The following is a 21,249-nucleotide window of genomic DNA, read 5'->3' as shown; positions in this document are numbered from 1 at the left end:
AATAATAAGCATCCAGAGGATGATTTAAAAATCTGGAAATTTTCAGAGACAGGAGAAGAGATAAACTGATCATTACTGTGTTCAGGATTTTCCTAACTCTGCTGAACTCTAGTTTTTTAATCCAACATAAGCCGAGGGTCGTAAACACACGTGATTATTTCTCCACACGGTGTCAGTGCTCGTCTAAATAGTGACCGCGATGTGTGTGAGACCTTACGAATAAGATCTAAATGAACATACTTATTTATTCGTATTAAATATTTTAGTCATTATTCTGTCATTTTTCATTGACAATCATTTCACTGTAATTCACACATTTATTTATGCCACAATTTTGCATTCATTCATCTATTTAATACTGCTGTCACGAAAATTAACCATGGTTTTATTACAAAAAAAACAAAAAAACATGGTATTTGTAGTAAAACTAATACTAATGGTCAATCCACAAAAAAAAAAACATGTTTACTACATTCTTACTATAATAAAACCATGGTTAACTTTCGTAAGGGTGTTTATCAGTCAAAGTAATTTAAAAATGTAAATTCATCAGGTATGTAATATGATTAGTAAGAGAAGACTAGCACTGGACTGCGGCAGGTTAGAAATAGATTTATTATTCAGAATGCACATTTGGATGGGAACATTTCAGCAGGCTGATGATATGAGATGTAAACATCCTCATTTTGGAAATGCATAGGCCTACAACACACAAACATACTCCCGCGTATTACTTTAAAAGAAGTACCTTCATCCCGCCATATCAGTCTCACCCATGCTTTCCTCTATTCTTTTAGTGTCAGGAAATGGTCAAATCTGAGGTAAGGATGTCATTATTTAGTATTAGAGCAGCGGATCGCTGCAGCAACACCTGCGAGAAGATTCAGCTTCACTTACCGGAAATACGAAGTGTGATAAAGGTATATTAATTATTGCTTGCATCAATGCTATTACTTCAACTGATGAATCAAATCATAGTTAAAGGGTTAGTTCACCCAGAAATGAAAATCCTGTCATTAATTACTCACCCTTATGTCGTTCGACACCCGTAAGACCTTTGTTCAGCTTCAGAACAGAAATTAAGATATTTTTGCTGAAATCTGATGGCCCAGAAAGGCCTCCTTTGGCAGCAATGACATTTCCTCTCTCAACACCCACAAAAGCTACTAAAGACTAGAGGATGGATACCCGACCCGAGACCGATGGGACCCGTCGGTAACCGACGGGCCGGGCTGGGTTCGTACAGATATTTAGAAATGATGTTCGGGTTTGGGTCGGGCTCGGTCACGTCAGTGCGATAAGGCATTGAACATTTTACATTTAAAACAGCTTATTATGTAGGTAGCAATGTAGGCCTGTTTAACTTGAAGTAAAGCTTTGTTTTTGTGATTAAAATAAATGTAAAATATTACCCTAACATCTGTCTTCCTGTGTGCGGAAATTTGTTTATGTAGCTGTGACAACGCGTGCGTGCATTTTGCATATTAGGCTACATGTGACTGCCGCCATAGGGAGTTCGTTCTCCTGAGTCGAACTTGGCAAGTCTGAACTACCAAGGACACAAGTCTGAAGTTCACGTAGGGCCTACTTGGTTTTGAGAAACGGCCAGGGAATTTTTCTGTATACGACCTTCCTCTTATCCAACCTTTTTAAGGCAAAAATATCCTTAATATTTAAAGGACATTCAAATAATGTTCATCAAATAATAATGACTATATGTGATGATTTCATGAAGATTGTTTTGAAAGTGTGTAATGTGCGTGTAATGTGAGTGTTTGTGTGTGTGTGTGTGTGTGTGTGTGTTTGTGTTTGTGCATTTGGTTAAAATTTAACCTGAAGAAATGTTCTTTGACCTGTTTCAACACACCAAATTATGATCATACCCTCTTAGCACATATCAAGAAGAGACTGACTTATTTCTCCTTCCTGTTATATTGACTCTCTTTTTTTTTTGACAAAAGCAAGGAATCAGAGATCAATGAAGAACGAAGAGGAAAAACTTCCATCAAGGATTTATGAGAGGTTTGTTTCTGAACAGACAGCAGATCTGTTTCTCACAATTATTCATTCTTGAAACTATCGTTCACAAAGTGAAAGAAAAGTTTTGACAGCTGGAGCTCAAACAGTGAGAATGGCTTCACTTCGTGTATCTGCAGAAGAACTGTCTTGTCCCGTGTGCTGTGGCATCTTCAAGTCTCCTGTTGTTCTGTCGTGTAGTCACAGTTTCTGTAAAGAGTGTCTTCAAAAGGCCTGGAGAACCACAAACACTCAGGAGTGTCCTGTCTGCCGGAGAAGATGCTCAAAAGACTTTTATCCTCCTAATCTCGCGTTAGAAAACTTGTGTGAGTCGTTCCTGAAGGAGAGAGATGAGAGACGTTCATCAGGGTCTGAAGAGGAGATGTGCAGTTTACACAATGAGAAACTCAAACTCTTCTGTCTGGAGGACGAACAGCCTGTGTGTGTAGTGTGCAGAGATTCACAGAAACACACCAATCACACCATCAGACCCATCAGTGAAATTGGTCCATCATATAAGGTATGAGATTTATTTCTGAGGATTAAAGCTTGTTACAGTATATACATACAATTACAAATACAAATGTCTCAATACCATTTTGTTCATACGGTGACATTACATAATTGGAGAACACACACAGCCGTTCTCTGGGGGTGTTCAGATCCAGGTTTTTCAGAGTCGACTCCTGAATAATTTTACAAATGGAAAAGTCTCAATAAATAGCCGTGGTCTTTAATATGATGGCTGGGTGATGGCACTAAACACACACGATCTTTTGTCTTAAAAGGTGTTTGAACAGGAGAGTTAAAGATATTAGAAATGAATACAATACATACAAAAATACATACAATAATGTACACGTAATGTTTATTGCTGATGTGAGTTTTTAATAATTTATGGATAGTTTAATCATTATGAACACAAATAAAGCATATAAAACCCAGTTTATGTTTATTAAATGTATACATATTTATATATATATATATATATATATATATATATATATATATATATATATAAAAACTATAAAGCTGGCACAGAGGTACACTGAAAAAAATTATTCGTTGAATTTACTAAAAAATTTTATCGTAAGTGGTTGCAATTAATTTATTTTATCTCAATTTAAACAAAAACACATGCAATTCCCATAGAACAAAATCATTTTTTTAAATTAAAACCAAAAAACTAAATTTAAATTATTTAAACAAGCACAAATTAATTATGCTTAATTTAATCGGGCAATAATAATTTTTTTCAGTGTAGGCTATGTATTATTACCAACAAAAGTTGCTATGACTGTTATTAGACTTCCAGTGGTGCGGCGCAGCTGCGACTCTGGCACGAGACGTGTTTTTGTAGTTAAAGTGTTACTTAGGTTTTTGTTAAGTTTGTGTGGGTGTTCCAGTGCAACAAAAACGAATAACGATGGAGAAGATCATAGGAGTACTGTTGTTACATCGAATGTTTGTACGGATGATACAACGATGATATCGCTGACATGGTATGCTTACTTAAAAAAGTTTTTATCATTTTATTAATTGAAAAACACAACCACCACGGGCTACAATAGAAGGAAGGGATAGTTCACCCAAAAACGAAAATTTTATGTTTTTCTGCTCACCCCTAAGGCATCCAAGATGTAGGTGTCTTCGTTTCTTCAGTAGAACACAAATGAAGATTTTTAACTCCAACCGTTGCTGTGTGTCACTCATATAATGCTTGTCAATGGAGTCTAATTCTATTAGAGTAAAAAAAACATGGACAGACAACTTCAAATTAAACCCTGCGGCTCGTGACGACACATTGATGTCTTAACCCTCATTTGTGCTTTGGGGTCAATATGACCCCAATCGACTTTTCTTTAGTTAAAAATAATGGTTCCCTATATCTCAGTGGAATGAAATCTTGTGGCTTTTTCTAAGTTATCTAACCATACACACACAAAAAAACCTGGGCTTGATTAGGTTGTTCTAAAGGTATGTAAAAAAAAAGTCACACTCATGACCTTTGGTCATGACCACATTGAAATTAATGGCAAAATCGAAAAAAAAATTTATTTTTATTTTTATTTTGTCAAAAAAAATCTATAAATCGAGAATAAATCTGAAAATGTCCATACCACAATGAAGTCCTGGTACTATAGCACAAATGTAATGTGGAACGAACATGATCACTTGCACACACACATGCTCACGCATAGGGCTGTCACTTTACGTTCGAAAATCGATTGCACAATCGATCGGACCAACCATCACAAGTTTCGAAAACGAAAATAGGGAATCGATTTTAACCAAACATTTACACTATTATTTTTGAACGAATTAAACAAATTAAAAAGTTACTAACAGGTATTATTAATATGTTGAAATATGTTTTTAAAACTTGCATGTGTTCATATTGTGACAATGCTGTGTGCGTAGAAAAGAATGAGCGCTATTTCCTCCAGAAGGGAGAGCAGCTTTCTCATTCCTCTCAGCGCCGCTCGCTCAACCCGAAATGCCCTTAGGGGCTACGAAAGAGTGAATGACGTCGAAAGCGACCTCTTACAGGAGATGTTGATTTATGAAAAGGAACCACCTTTGCCAGCTGACAGCGAGCCGCTTTTGTGGTGGAAGATTGGCAGTTCGAAATACCCCCACCTTGCGCAGCTGGCAATGAAGTACCTGAGTGTCCCTGGAACATCAGTGCGGTCGGAGCGCGTCTTCTCAACAGCTGGGCATATAGTGAATAAAAAACGCTCTGCTCTGGACCCCAAAAATGTTGATAGACTTGTTTTCCTGTCCAATAATTTGTAATAGAGCCTTATTTGCACGTTTCATCAGTAACGCCCGCATAGCTTAAGTGTCGGTTACGGTCAATTAAAAAAACACATGGCCTGTTCGCAAGCTAAGTTCATTCAAAGTTTCATTTTGAACGGTTGAATAATTACGTTAAGTTATTATCCACACAAACTTCACATTCAGTGTAGGCTAGTAAAGCTTTATAAAGCTTTTAAGCTTTATTATCAACCTCTTTTCATGGGCTACAATTTTTTTTGTGTGGAATTTATAATGGTAAACACAGCCATGTTAAAGCCTGTAGCTAATGTTTTTCTTTGACGTTATGGCAGTCCACTCTGCTTAATGTTTTTTTTCCCAGAATGTTGCACTCCTGTTTGTCATTGTGCACAAAATAAATCATCAGAAATATTACTGACTTGTGCGTCTCAAGCGCCCTCTTTACTTTCATCCTAATGCCCGTTAGTTGTCCGTGGATTGGCGTAGGCTATATTTAGCGTTGAAAATGAAAATGGCATTTAAAATCGATTTTAGAATCGATTCAATGAACACTTGTGTCTCAAAAATCGAACAGGATTTTTTTTCAAAAGTGACAGCCCTACTCACGCACACAAACACACACACAGGTGTGACTCCAATTGAAAGCATTTTTTTAGAAATTGACAAATAAAATCAATAATTCCAGCATAAATCAGAAAATTTCTACACAGAAATAAAGGCCTGGTACTAGAGAAAAAATGCAATGTAGAAAGACATGCTCACTCAAACACACACACACACACACACACACACACACACACACACACACACACACACACACTCACACACACACACACACACACACACAGGTATGACTGCCACAGCCAAATAAAATCAGCCACAAATGCAGAACTAAGATAAAAGGGGTGAGACCTAATGCACACACACATGGGCACGCTCACACACAAATGAACACACACACACACACACACACACACACACACACACACACACACACACAGAGAACACACACACTCGCACACACACACACACACACACACAAACACAGAGAGAGAGAGAGAGAGAGAGAGAGAGAGAGAGAGAGAGAGAGAGAGAGAGAGAGAGAGAGAGAGAGAGAGAGAGAGAGAGAGAGAGAGAGAGAGAGAGAGAGGTGTGACTGTCACAAAGAGCATCTGTATGGAATTTGTCAAATGAAATCAGAAATCAGCAAATGAAATCATTTGTCAAATGAAATCAGAAATCAGCTAATGAAATCATTTGTCAAATGAAATCAGCTATCAAATGTAGAACACATGTGAGTGAATCAATGAGACCTAATGCATGCACACACACATGCAGAGAGAGCAAGGGAGAGATGAAAGGCAACTAACCTGTTCAACTTTGAGAAAGTTTACTCTGAGATCTAAGAGCTGCAACTTTGTTTTGAAAACAAAGAAATTGTTCCCACACGAAAGGTATAAAAGAGGGTCTTTGGTGTCCTGCATATATTGCAAAAATGTGCAGGGAGCCGAAAATGTGCAGGGAGCGAAACTACACTTTTACGTGAATCCTATCTTATTTCACTGTTGCTAATAATGTTGAGGTTATTTCAGATTCGTACATTTAGTTTAACTGCATTGTTAAAGAGGACAAACCATTTACCATTAATTTGAACTGTGTGAATGCATTTTAGACACTTACATTGTACTTGTTCCCTCCATAGATCCGAGTTTTCTTTTTTCCCCTCATTTTGTATTTAATAATGTTCAAATACTTCATTTTGGTGACTTTTTATGCACTAATTTGCGCTAGATTATCTTGTCTGCTGGTATAACGAGCACACTTTTTGATGCACTGAAAATATTTATGGAGTGTCTATTCACACCAAGTGCAAATAGCATGCCTTGTTGGCAAGTGCTATTCACACTAGCTCCGCCTAACAATCCCTGGTTGTGCCAAACAAGATAAAAAAAAAAAAACACTCATCATTCAATGTCTTCAGTGGTTCAATCAGTAAAGCATATGGCTAATGAATCGTTGTTTGGACGTGATGAACCCGGGTTCGAATCTGCCTTTGCAGAGCTTGCTCTTTTCTTTTCTCATCACAAATTACATCGGAAAGGCATTTACTTAAAAAAAAAAGAAAATGTTTTAAATGTGGAAATAAAGTCCCTAACGAAATGTTTAATAATAATAAAAGCATTTATTGAATTAAAGCATATAAAGCATTTATTATTATTGCATCCTGTTAATGTACTACAACAATACTGAGGTGCAAGTGGCATGTTTCTGTCAAAATAAGTACAAATTACATGTAATTACTATTTACACATATTGCAAAGGACTGCTACTTGTATATGGTGTAAATAGAATATATCACTATTTGCACTTAGTAAAGCATCTAGCTATTCGCACTTAAATATCATCTATTGCTGGATGGATCTATCGAGTGTAAATGGCAATTGTCTTTAAGAATCTAGTTGCTATTAACAATTGGTGTAAACAGCATCTATTGCTATTTGCACAGTACAAAAATATTTACTACAACATTAACCACCTTTTTCAATCCAAACACACACTGTCACACAACCATTTTATTATCTGAAATAAGCTTGTATATTATTTGGAATGGATAACCAAATCTTCCCCACAAATTCACATGACAGACCTGAGCTAACATATTTACATTTACATTTACATTTAGTCATTTAGCAGACGCTTTTATCCAAAGCGACTTACAAATGAGAGCAAAAGAAGCAACTAGAACAGTCAAGGGCAACAGTATGCAAGTGCTGTAGCAAGTCTCAGTTAATCTAGCTCAGAACACACAGGACAGTTTTATTTTTTTTTATTTTTTTCATAAATTAGACAGACAGAAAATTAATAGAATGATAAGTGCTATTCTTGATTTGTCAGGTGCTGCTGGAAGAGATGTGTCTTTAGGTGTTTTTTGAAAATGGTTACAGACTCGGCCGCTCGAATTGAGATAGGCAGGTCATTCCACCAGGTGGGAACAGCCCAGGAAAAGCTCTGTGAGAGCGATTTCATGCCTCTCTGATATGGCACCACAAGGCGTCGTTCACTAGCAGAACGTAAGTTCCTGGAGGGTGTGTAAGTCTGAACGAGCGAGTTTAGGTTTATTGGTGCAGAGCCAGTGGTTGCTTTGAAGGCGAGCACCAGTGCCTTGAATTTGATGCAAGCGGCTATTGGCAGCCAGTGCAGACTGATGAGGAGAGGCGTGACGTGTGCTCTCTTCGGCTCACTAAAGACCAACCTCGCCGCTGCATTCTGGATCAGTTGCAAGGGTTTGATAGTGCATGCCGGAAGGCCCGCTAGAAGAGCATTACAGTAGTCCAGTCTGGAGAGAACAAGAGCTTGGACCAGTAGTCGTGTGGCATGCTCTGATAGGAAGGGTCTAATCTTCCTAATGTTGTATATTGCAAATCTACAGGACCGGGTTGTTGCAGTAATGTGGTCAGTGAATTTTAGCTGATCATCAATCACAACTCCAAGGTTCCTGGCTGTCCTGGACGGAGTTATGGTTGATGAACCTAGCTGAATGGAGAGATTGTGGTGAAGTGCTGGGTTGGCAGAGACAACAAGAAGTTCTGTCTTTGCAAGGTTAAGTTGAAGGTGATGTTCCTTCATCCAGGCAGAAATGTCTGTTAGGCAGGCAGCGATACGAACACCAACCGATGGATCATCTGGTTGAAATGAGAAGTAGAGTTGAGAGTCGTCGGCATAGCAGTGATAGGAAAAGCCATGTTTCTGAATGACCGATCCCAGTGATGACATGTAGATGGAGAAGAGAAGTGGTCCAAGCAATGAGCCCTGGGGAACTCCAGTAGCTAGATGATGTGACTTAGACACTTCACCTCTCCATGACACCCTGAAGGACCTACCTGAGAGGTAAGACTTGAACCACTGGAGAGCGGTTCCTGAGATGCCCATCTTCATGAGAGTTGACAGGAGGATCTGGTGGTTAACTGTGTCAAAAGCAGCAGACAAATCCAGTAAGATAAGTACTGTGGATTTGGAAGCTGCTCTTGCCTGTCTGAGTGCCTCCGTAACCGAGAGCAGGGCAGTCTCAGTTGAGTGCCCGCTTTTGAAGCCGGATTGGTTGATGTCCAGGAGGTTGTTCTGTTCAAGAAACGTAGAGAGCTGGTTAAAAACAACTCGCTCAAGAGTCTTTGCAATGAAAGGAAGAAGGGATACCGGTCTGTAGTTTTCTAAAAGTGCTGGGTTTAGAGAGGGTTTCTTAAGCAGTGGGGTTACCCGAGCCTGCTTAAATGCTGTGGGGAAGGTCCCGGTGTGAAGAGAGGTGTTGACAATGTGAGTGAGTGCAGGAGTAACAGAAGAAGAAATGTCCAGAAGGAGATAGGTGGGGATAGGATCAAGCGGACAGGTAGTGGGATGACTGGAAAGGATGAGTTTGGAGACATCTGCTTCGGAGAGCAGAGAGAAGGAGGGGAGCGTGTGTGTGATAGTTGTTGTGATGTGTGTGTCAGTTTGTGGTGTGGAGAATTGACTGCTGATGGAGGAGGTTTTGTTTGTGAAAAATGATGCAAAGTCATCAGCTGTAAGAGTTGATGAAGGAGGGGGAGGAGGTGGACATTTTTTTTAATTTTTGTTTCATGTTGTGAAACTGGAAGTTTTGAAGTAGTCACTAAATTTAAATGAACATTTGTAGGATCTCTATCTTATAACTGGTCAGTAAGCACGCTTGTTTTAAAGGCTAAAGGTGCTTTATTTATTTGGTCTATAAAATGATCCACATATGTGCATTTTAAGACATCTGAAGGCCAAAAATGGATAAGAAATATAGCTTTAAAAACATGTCAAAAACTTGTTCTGTCTCTTGCCCTCCTAAAGCTTAGCTCTGACTGATTCTGACTTTCACCTGCGTCAGTGAAGTAAACATAATGTCAACTGATACTTAGAATATTTTTTTATTAACAATTTTCTTAGACAGGTTAATTTACTGAAGGCTACGAACGCTGGTTAAATATTGTTTAAAAGTTCATTCACAATATGTATACATTCATTATTAATCTTCTGCGTTATATGAAGAAAGCGGCTTTGTTAATGTTTCTTGTCCCCTCACATTGACGAATTATGTAAATTATAGACTACAGGCCTATTTTCAATTCAAAATGGCTAAATTAAATAAAATGTATTAATTTAGCTGATTATTATTGTCAGTTGTTTAACATTTCAACCCTTAAACAGCTGCCAAATGTGAAATGTTTAGCTTAGCTACTTACATCTTAGCTCGCTCTTTATGTCCCTACTTTGATTTCAAATATTTTGACGTTGACGAGTGGTGACACACCGCAGAGGCAGCTCAGATGAGAAGATCTTGGTGCTGTGCAATATCTTTGCTGCACTAAATAGTGTTAATACTATATTAGGCAATTATTTCACAATATTTATTATATACACAACAGAAAAATACTGAGGTCCGGATTCAAATTATTGGCTGTCTTTATTGAACTAGCCAAACCCCCCCTTGTCTGGGGCATGTCATGTGGATTCAACACATACCAGATGTGGGCCTGATCTGGGATATGATTTCTAATATCTAGATGTTGCTGTCTGGGATAGGATTATCCCATCCTCTGTCTCTCTTTCAGAGAGCTGAATGAGGACTTCTTTAGCTTGGCTGGTGTATGGGATAATAAATCCAAGAGGACTGTATTGGCTGGCGAGTGTTCGGTACACATTTCTCATGGTGGGGATTACATCTGGTATAGTTTGTTGCTTGTTACCGATCGTGTCAGAGACGCAGTGCCACTTTAATCTGAGACTAGATTCCTCAGCTTCTACTTTGCCTTCCTTAAGCCAGAGTTCAGTTTTGTGATCTTGCCCGAGCTGGAAAAAAACAAAAAAACAAAACAAAACTAATGTTCAAAAATCAAGGGTCAAGAACCCAACTAAAGCAAAAAAATCATGGTGATGTCAAACAAAACAATAAATCATCAACATCTAAACCTCTTCTGTAGACATAAATATTAGACACAAATATTAAGTCAGTCTGGTTAGTAATAAGTGAAGCATGCCCTTTTTAACAGTGTAAATTATACTAAGTATACTTGAAGTCGTTCCAATTTAGCACATAAAAGTACACTCGATACATTTAAAATTATGCTTTACTACAATTTAATTACAACTAAAATATACTTAATTAGTTGCTTCAAAATAGCAAACTTCAAGTTAACTAATCACTAACACACTTGAAGTGTATTGATAATTAGTCTGGGTGCAATTATAGTTATAAATTCATGTAAAATTATATAGTATTTTTATAATGAATATAGTTTTGATAATTTTTTAAAATCTGTGTTAGTAGGTGCATTTACATGGAACATTGCAATCCGATTACACTTGGTTTAAATATCCAATCCAATTGAAAATGCTCAATTTAAACACCTCAATTCACTGTAAAAAAAATCACGTCTCCAACTGAAAATGATCTAGTGAGCGATCACATCTAAATTTTTCAGTTGACCAAATTGAATTTCTGTGAACTGATGCAATTTAATTAAATTTAAATTCAAGAAATTCAATTTGGCCAAAAAAAAATTTCAATTCACGAGTTCACACGTACATCAAATTAAATGGAGTAAAGATTATGCGTATTTGGCGTGCTGTCCGGGGGAGGGCTCCGGGCTCGGAATTTGGCCCGAACCCAGAGTAACCCCCCCATGATGAAGATAGTCTAGAACTAGACTGTATTTTATTATGGATTGTGTTGACGTCTAATGAGTTTATTAAATTAAAGTGAGGAGATGGGGTGGTGGAGGGATGCTAAAAATAAAAACGGTCAACGAAAGAAGGTAAATATGCTGTATATATACACACACCTCTTATCGTTGATTAAATCGATTGGCTTGATGTGCTCCACATGTGTTTAATTAGGTTTAATTATCTGAGGGTGCTCATCTTGGGTTTGATTAGGTTACATTATCTGGCGTGCTCCATTGTTTAGATAGGTTTAATTATCTGGACGTGCTCCTCCCGAAATAAGTTACTAAAACTTCACTTGGAGACCTGATTTTTTTTTTTACAGTGTTGGAATAGCCAAACAAATTGAAATTTCAATCAGAAAACACTGTTCGGATTCATGAAATCATTCCGATTGAAACAAAAAGTGTCCATGTAAATGTGGCTAGTAATAACCCACATGTGGTTTGAACCTGCACCCTTTTGATTCACAGGTCAGTTCTTCTCTACATCAGGAATCCCATTCACAGCGTTGGTCATCCCGTAAGTCACTGCACATGTTTGTCCATTACTTTTTTCTGTAAATTCTACAATAAACCTTAAAGACCAGACAACAGCTCCCAGGGTTCATAGCAAAACACAACAATATTGCAATCTGTTATTTTTAAATTTAACAACTTAATCTGTGTAAATTAACATTTTTTGTTTTAACACCACAGACACAAATATGACCAGTTTACATCAAGAATTAAGTAAAACTGAACTCATCAAGAAAAGATTGAAGATTGAAGATGGAAATCCTGCTCAATATCGTCTGCAAACAAGTTCAGACAATTTTAATCAATCTGAACCATACAGAAAAATGACCTTTGAAGAGAGAGACAGAAACAAACCCCATAAAACCATTCTGATGGTGGGAGAAACAGGAACAGGAAAAACAAAACTAATCAACACAATGATCAACTACATGTTAGATGTAAAGAGAGAAGACAAGGTTTGGTTTGAGATCACAGATGATCAGAGTGACCGACCATCAGTTCAGAGTCAGACCTCCAGCATCACTGTTTATGGGTTTTATCTACAAGAGAGTCCAATCAATCTAACAATCATCGACACACCAGGATATGGAGACACACGTGGAGTTGAGAAAGATGAAGAGATCGCTGAGAGTTTGCTTAGTTTAAGTGAATCTGCAGAAGGGATTCATAAAATAGATGCAGTGTGTCTGGTGATCAATGCAACCCAGAATCGACTCTCTGACAGACAAATATACATATTTGATGCTGTTCAGTCTTTATTTGGGAGCGATATTGTTGAAAACATTGTCTTGCTCTTCACACACTCAGATGGCGCTCGACCTAAAAATGCCCTAACGGCTGTTAAAGAGGCTAAAGTCAAGTGTGCAGTGAATGAGCAGAATCAGCCAGTGTATTTCCTGTTTGACAACTGCCAGTCAGACGCCACTGATGAAGAAGAAGATGAAGAAGGGGAAGACCATGAACAGAGGCTGGAAAAATCATGGAAGCGCAGTTTTAAAGGAATGGAAGGTTTGTTCAAGTTTCTTGGCACAATAAAACCAAAATCCCTGAAGATGACTAGAGATGTGTTGCAGAATAGGAAGTATTTGGAGGCAAATATCAATAATCTACAGTTACGTGTTCACATGACGGAGCTAAAGCAGAACGAGCTGAAACAAACTCAAGAAGCTCTGGAGAAGAACAGGGAACATGTCAAGAACAATAAGGACTTTGTGTATGAAGTTGAAGTGGCCTACAAAGAGAAGGTTGATATTGATCCTGCTGTAGCCAGTATGGCGATGTGCTGCAGCGTCTGTGAGGAGAACTGTCATTATCCAGGATGCTGGTGGGTCAGTAATCTCTCATGGTGCAGTGTGATGAAAGATAATCACTGTACAGTGTGCACTAATAAATGCCACTACAGCAAACACATCAAAGGAGCAAAAATATATGAAACAAAGACAAGAAAGGAGAAGAGGACATATGAAGAATTAAAGAAGAAATATGATGGTGAGATTAGGGATGGTGTGTCTGTGGTCCAGAATCTGGAAGAAGAACTGCAAGAATTAGAGACAGAGAAAGTAAAGCTGCTGAATGAATCTTTTCAATGTGTGGAAACTCTGCAGATGATCGCACTCAAGACTGATTCACTGTTCACACTTCAGCACATTGATTTTATGATTGAGAAGCTGAAGGAAATAAATTATCCTGGAAAAGCTGAAACACTAGGAAACATCAAGAAGAGAGCAGGAGGAGGAATACACAGAGCAATGACACGTTTATTTAAAACTAAAAGCACAAACAATACCTCGTCTCAAATGATGCTCAAACATTAAATCTGAAGATAGGATTTTTGTTCAAAAACATGTCTTATGTGCTGTAAAGCTGTATTATCATTGATCGTAACTGCAATGTTATGTGAATCTAACATTTTTCTATCATCACATTTGCATGTGTTTTCCATTTGTAAGTTGCTTTGAATCTCTATGAACAGTGTTGGGGAAAGTTACTTTGAAAAGTAATGCATTACAATATTGCATTACTCCCTTAAAAAGTAACTAATTGAGTTACTTAGTTACTTTTTAAGAAAAGTAATGCGTTACGTTACTTTTGCGTTACTTTTTCTCACCTGGTCTGGGCTTGTTTTTGTTTTTGTTTATAACAAAAAAGTTATATCTTTGTGTAACGGTAAAGACCTCTTCATACCAAAATTGAAATAATAAGCCCCAGGCTGAGGTAAAAATGTGAATTCACGCATGAACAGTAGAGGGCGCAGCTCTGCTGTGCTGCCATTCTGGATAATGGTAGAATAGGACGCAGGAGAAAAAAGTTTTACCAATAAAAACAAAAAATCTAGTAATTTTCATCATCAAAGGTCGGCAGCAAGACATTGGTAAATTAAATATAAAGGTAGATTATGCATAAAAATAGTTGTTTTTATTAACATTTAATTATTGGAGGTTTGCATAGTACTCTGATTTTGCATTTGACTGATTTTATTTATTTTAAGGAGTACTGAATCTTTATTGTGCAAGTGAGATAAATAAATGCTCACATTTAGTCTGGAACTACAATAACCCTCATGTTTACACACAACGCCTCTGCACTTATTCTTCTCAACATGGGGGCAGGAGAGGTGTCAGTCAAATTAAATGTGAAAAAGTAACTTGCGATACTTTTTTGAAAAAGTAACTCAGATATTTTGTTGTAAATTTGAAAAGTAATGCGTTACTTTACTAGTTACTTGGAAAAAGTAATATTATTACGTAACTCAAGTTACTTGTAATGCGTTACCCCCAACACTGTCTATGAATGCTTTGAGCTCTATCTAGAGGTCATATGAGAAAATGCTGAATATCATTCAACAGGTGAAAAACATGATATACATTTCTAAGCTCTGCTTTGCTATAAATGTGGACTGTGCAGTTAATTAGGGGCCAAGCACTGAAGATGCGAAGGCGCCTATTGAAACCCTTCCCGTCTTCTTCTTCTTCCGCCATGGGAGTCTATGGCAGCCCATAGAACCGTATGGTAAAAAGTTGTGAAATTTGGCACACTCATAGAGGACGGTCTGATCTGTCACCATAGCACAATTTTGGTGTCTCTAACTCAATCCCTCTAGCGCCACCACCTGTCCAAATATGTACTCATGTTTATGCTAATAACTTTTGAACCTTAAGGGCTAGAAACAAAATTGTTTTTTCCTCTGATTCCTGAGCTCATGCCGATCCGATGATGTCACCCTATGACATCATTTCCCATCATTATAAATTTCCCGCCGTTTGGAATTTTCCTAAAAACCTACTTTTGCGAACTCGTCCTTGACGGTTCATCCAATTTGCACGAAAATTGAACCAGATCATCTTCAGCCAGTGCTGACAAAAAGTTATGGAATTCAAGTTGATTCGTCAAATTGTTTTGGATAAACGTGTGAACAAATTTTACAAAGCACTTGCAAAAACAGGCGTAAGGCTGTATCTTCGCAACGCTTTATTGTATTCAGACCAAACTTGGTACATGTCATCACAAGCGTGACCTGAGGCAACTTGCAGCGTTTCGGCGAGATGAAAAATGCCTATTTTTGCTTATAACTTTTGAACCGCTTGTCCAAAAATCATAAAAGTGGTCTCGTTAGATTCAGGACGGCATGCCGTCTGATATTCAATCTTACCATATCGGCCATTTTGAATTATGTGCCAAAATGCTGTATTTTATGAACATATGAACGGATTGTTACGAAACTCGGTTTGGGTCATCAGCATGATGCCCTGAAGGAGCCCAAGAAGATTTGAAACAGCGCCACCTAGTGGAGAATTTTCTTTTTCAAATGCTTATAACTTTGGGTGAGATTGACTTAGTTTCATGGGAGTAACTTTTTTGTCTCCTGAATCCTTGCCGAGTCCAACGATACCAGACTTGCCAGGTTTCGGCATATGGTTTGTGCAGCGTTGTAATTTACAGCTTTAAAAACATTAGCTGATATCTTCGAAACCGCTAGTCCGATCGAGACGAAACCAGGGTCAGAAGTTCGGAAACATATGTCGATAGCTATTTGCTAATATCCAAATGTCAAAATATTGTAAGGGGGAGTAAAATCCAATCAAAATCAGGTGTCTTTTACGCGTTTTTTCAAATAAATGTCTATAACTCTAAAATGAAATTAGATATTTTCATCAAAATTGACACACACATTTATGGGCTCACTCTGAGGACACATAAAAAAATGATAGTATTTTGCCTCTTGGTGGCGCTATAATAGAACAAAAAATGAAATTCCCATAGACTACAATGCAGTATTATGATATAAAATGCTATACTTTACAAATTAATTGGTGTATCATTACGAAACTTGGTATGTGCCATTAGCACCATGCCTTTAAGGTACTTAAAAGGTTTCAAAACAGCACCGCCATGTGGTCCATACTTATAATGAAATGGCCTCTTGTGGCTATATCTCTGCAATGACATATTGACTCTATATTGACACCCTGCTTTGATATATTGACACCAAACTTTGCATGTGTCATTGTTCCCTTATTCTGACCACACCACATACATTTCGTAACTGTTCCACCTATTGGTTGAAAGTGATAAATCATTAAATCATTATTATCGACTGTATTTATCGTATATTTTCCCTAAAATCACCTTAATAGGTCTTTAATTGCTCATTGCTGCAGTTGATCTGACACTTCCAGCCATTTTGGCATGTCTTGTCTTCTTCTTTGCACTTGGCCCCGATAATGGCTGTATATATATTGTTCTATGACATTTTTGGGCCTTCATTACATCATTACAGGGACAATATGATTGGCAAACATGTGAAACTAAATAACTGTGGTTGTTTTTTCTTTAACCAATTAAAGACATTAACCCTTTAAGACCTAAGGGTATTTTTACAATTAATTTTCCGCCTGGTTTTATTTACTAAAAAAGCTTGTAAAACATCAACCCTGTTGTGCACAGACAATTGACACACCTCTTTTTTTTCAAGACAAGTTGCACTGTCAGTATATTGGTGTTGCATTGATGTCACCTGAATGTAAAAAAAGTTATGGGACCATAAAGACAAATGAAAACATAAAACGGAAATTGAATCACTCAAATATTTATTGAAAACACACAAATAAATAAAAGCTAAGCATATTTTTCTCTGGAAAAAAGTCTTTGGGGTCCTGGAACTCAGGAATAAACATGAGAACTTGTACAGAACCAAAACTATTTACATTTTTCCAAAAAAAGTCCAGGCGTTTTTGGCCTCTTTGGATTTTGATTATTTACAGGTGCCAATTAAGCCTCAAAACAGTTCCTATCAGGAATCACACAGAGGGCCACATCACAGGCTTTGCATTTCCAGGGGGTGGCCTGTTTGACCTGCCTTGTCTGTTTGCAATTCACACATTGCCTTCTACCATAGGAGGCCTTCTTGCTGGTATCAGTTTGGTCAGATGTTGGCACAGGCACATGGTCACTTTGTTGCTGGGTGGGGGGAACAGCAACGGTAACACCACAGAGTTGGGCTGTCAGCTCCTCCAGAAAATCCCTATGGGTCATGGGCTGTTGCTGCTTCTCTGCACAAACTTCCTTGTGAATTAAGTAGCTGTTGGTCGCAGCAATGTCCAAAAAATGGTAAAACAATGTCCTGTACCATCTCATCGTTTTATGGTGAACGGAGTAGTATTGGATGAGTTGATCAGAAAGATCAACACCTCCCATATGCTTGTTGTACTCAGTGACAGGGGTTAGGCATGGAATGGATTTGGTGTCCCAGCCTCCATCCTGAGTTCTTACCCTTCTCTGAACTGTGTTGCCAGAGAAGGCCAGGTGAATTGTGGAGCAGACAGAGACTTCCCGAGTGTCCATCCACTTTACAAAAACCAGAGGGCCGTCACGGATCCACCTGATGGTGCCCCTAGGATCCTTTTTGATCATGGCATTTGTGGTTGTGCGGGGGCATCCTCGTCTGTTGTCCCTGTAGGTGCCACATGCTCCAAAGTTCATGCTGTAGAGATCCATGAATAGCTTTGGACTTGAGTAGAAGTTGTCTACATACACATTGTAGCCACTCCCTATAACACCTGATGTACTCGTTACATCATCAGAAGAATGGCATCTACGCTAATGATAGTCTCTCTGTTTATCCCGAGGTTTACAGTAGTCTGCCGGATCCAGATCAGATGAAGGACCTGCGCCTAGACACGACCAAGGCAGACTGTGTCAACTAGACTCTCCCCTGTAAAGGCCTCCTTCACTTTCCCTCTGTACAGAAGAAAACGTTATTAAAATGATCGTAACGTCTAAAAAAAGCTGTATTATGCAAAACAGACAAGCAATTTTGTAGTCATTTTGTAAAGAAAAACTATGCACATACACACATACGTATTGAAACACGCTTGCGGTGCGGATGAGCGGCCAGAACGCATTGAGAGTTTTCTATTTTAGTTGAAAATGGTGTTGTGCACATGGCCCCAAAGTAAATAACTAATGATTATTCACAGTGGAAATAATTCAATCAAAAACTTTAGCTGGACTTTTTCTAGAGCTGATGTACAGCCAAAACAATCTCTCTTCCACTAATTTCTTATTATCACTGTAAAGCTGCTTTGAAACAATCTATATTGTGAAAAGCGCTATAGAAATGAAGGTGACTTGACACCACCCACACCAGGAGAACAGAATTCTCATAAGGTTTCAATCGTTCTGGTAATAGCAGTGACTGCAGTGAAATTGAGACCATTTTACCAATTGCAATGAGACATTTCGCCAACTTGGCATTATAAGGTTCTATCTGCATTCTGACTGGTTTGGAGATATTGAGCTTTAAAGTTTTTTTGACTGTGTAGAAAGAACCTTTTTATTTTCTAAATAAAAAGTTCCAAAAAACTTAAAAACTTAAAAAAAAACCATCACATAATGTAAAGAAGTTGTCACAGAATAAGAATATGTGAATTACTCAATTTTGACAAAAATGTCAGATAGAACCTTATAATTCCAAGGGGACGATTTAAAATGATACCAAACATGAAAGGGTAAAACAAAAGATTTACATCATATGTGGTATATTGACATTGTTTGAACTTTCAGTGACTTGACTCCGTGTGAAAGAAAGGCAGAAACAACAAAATCCACCACAAACTTGTGTAAGACTGCAATGAACAGAACTGAAACTATTCACAATGGTTCACTTAATCATATTCACTGTATCATGATAAATGTAGAGCTTCCTTTTATAGAGTTTTTATTCCTTCAATAAAGGGAAACTTTCTTGTAAAAACTTGATCTTCCAGAAAAGTACTGTTGTGTTTTTTGGAGGGTTTTTTTGTATTGCTTTGGTGCAATTTTCACAAGCAAGTGTTACATTTTCAAAACTCATAGTACTTATACCACAACAGGTCATCAAAAGTGCACTTTTTCAAACATTACACTATGACTAGGGTTCAAGCCCAATTATTTTTACATGCAACTTTTAAAAATGAATTAATTTTCAATTGTGTTAGGACAATACACAAAATCACAAAGTGTCCTTTTCACATCACAAAGTAAGTGTTTCATCTATATAAACATTTCATTCACAGTAACTGCCTTTAATAAAGTTATTACTATCAAACTTCTGATTTGCATCTCTTCCATTTTCAGTTTATTTGATACAACTGAGCAATGAAATAATCAATGAAACATTTGGTATGTATAGAATTCTATACGGTATGATACGGATAACCAAATGAAATGAAATATTTTTGGAGTGTGTGTGTGACAGAGAGATTTGCAATAGATCAAGGGGGAGGAAACCGTCAATGACTGCATAACATCAGATTGATCAGAGATGCATCAGAAGGGAGACTGATGGCATCAATTACAGCATTTAACATTACAGTATGTATGCCATAATGTGATACTGTAAACAGATACCATGTTTATACAGTAAAGGTCAACTACAGTATACAATCGGTCATATGGCACAGTGAGAACATTTACTCTATTGGCAGCAAACTCTGTTTCTATAGCACAAAACCTCATGGCTGTGTCGTAACTTCATCACACATTTTGATAACACACTGAATAGATACTATTACAAATATTATAAACATTATGAAATGTATATATGTAAGTTAGGTAAGTGTATTTTCTAATGTGGCATCTGTAGCCTGTGTTACTGTAAGTAAATCATCAACGAAACATGTATCTTGCATTGTTGCTATTAAATGAACCAATTTTTTAAAATTACTAAATTGAAAGAAGATCATACTGTTGTTACACTTCTGCACTACACTTCCCAGCATCCTCCTTGGCTCTCACCTGCATGCGCTTCATTATCACACACACCTGCACCTCGTCTGCACCTTCATAAGCACAACCATGTAAGCACACACTTCACCTCAGTCATTGGTCAGTCAACTCTCCAGTATCTGTAAGATCTGGAAGTTTGGATTATTGCTCTGTTGAAGATTCCAACTCTCGGCCTACTTATCTGATCATATCCATACTGCTCAATTATTGTCAATAAACCAAACCTTGCACTGCAATCTTAGTCTCTGAGTGTGCTTCCGTAACAACTGTTGTGTTTTGGTGATTAATCCAAATGTTCTCATTACATGATATTACAATAATCTTTTGTTTATAAAAATTATTATGTGGACTGAAAATCTGTATAACTGTAAGGAAAGCATGGGATCAGGTTTTGAAAGAATAACTATCTGTGTTACAAATGTGATCGGTTTGGCCTTTTGAAAATGTACACAGTACTTGTGAAAATAGTAGCAAAACTAATATTTTTTTTTTAAATTGGGCCTAAACAATTATTTCTATATGAAGAATGGATATATTTCAGCAAAGTTTTTCTGATGTTCAGAACAACAGTTCAATAGTTCAAGCTTATATTGAGGAAGATACATTTTAGACAAAGAGGAGGAACCAGAAAAAGTTTTGTGGAAATTTCCCATATTCTAAAATAACAGAACACAATCCACCCACTGTCACATAAAGCAGAACTGTTGTTTAAAGATGCATCTGTAGTGCAATATTTGCTTACTAATAATATAAATTGTTTCTTTGTGAGAAATAATAATGTTCTGCATTAATAATATTCTGCATATTTCCTTTACCCTTATCTCCTTTACTCTTTTAAAATGAAAATTGACATTTAGTGGGACCCCTGGACATGTGGGTCCCTAAAATCCTTCCGACGGTTCACTCCACAAGGGTTTACACTGTTGATGCATCATCTATATATGTTTGC

The 21,249-nt window shown here is 37.5% G+C and overlaps 1 protein-coding gene across 1 annotated transcript; it reads left to right on the top strand.

Annotated features, from left to right (window-relative positions):
* The first annotated feature begins 1,879 nt into the window (after positions 1-1,879).
* Positions 1,880-16,907, top strand: LOC307119712 (uncharacterized protein). Its single transcript, XM_079806159.1, has 3 exons — positions 1,880-2,536; positions 11,991-12,039; positions 12,216-16,907. Exons 1-3 carry the CDS (start codon positions 2,132-2,134, stop codon positions 13,847-13,849), a joined length of 2,088 nt encoding a protein of 695 aa, XP_079662285.1. The 5' UTR covers positions 1,880-2,131; the 3' UTR covers positions 13,850-16,907.
* Positions 16,908-21,249: the final 4,342 nt, after the last annotated feature.

The sequence above is a fragment of the Gobio gobio genome (assembly GCF_949357685.1).
Source record: "Gobio gobio genome assembly, chromosome: 23".
In the NCBI taxonomy this organism is placed as follows: domain Eukaryota; kingdom Metazoa; phylum Chordata; class Actinopteri; order Cypriniformes; family Gobionidae; genus Gobio; species Gobio gobio.
This window is presented reverse-complemented; position numbering and strand designations above follow the sequence as displayed.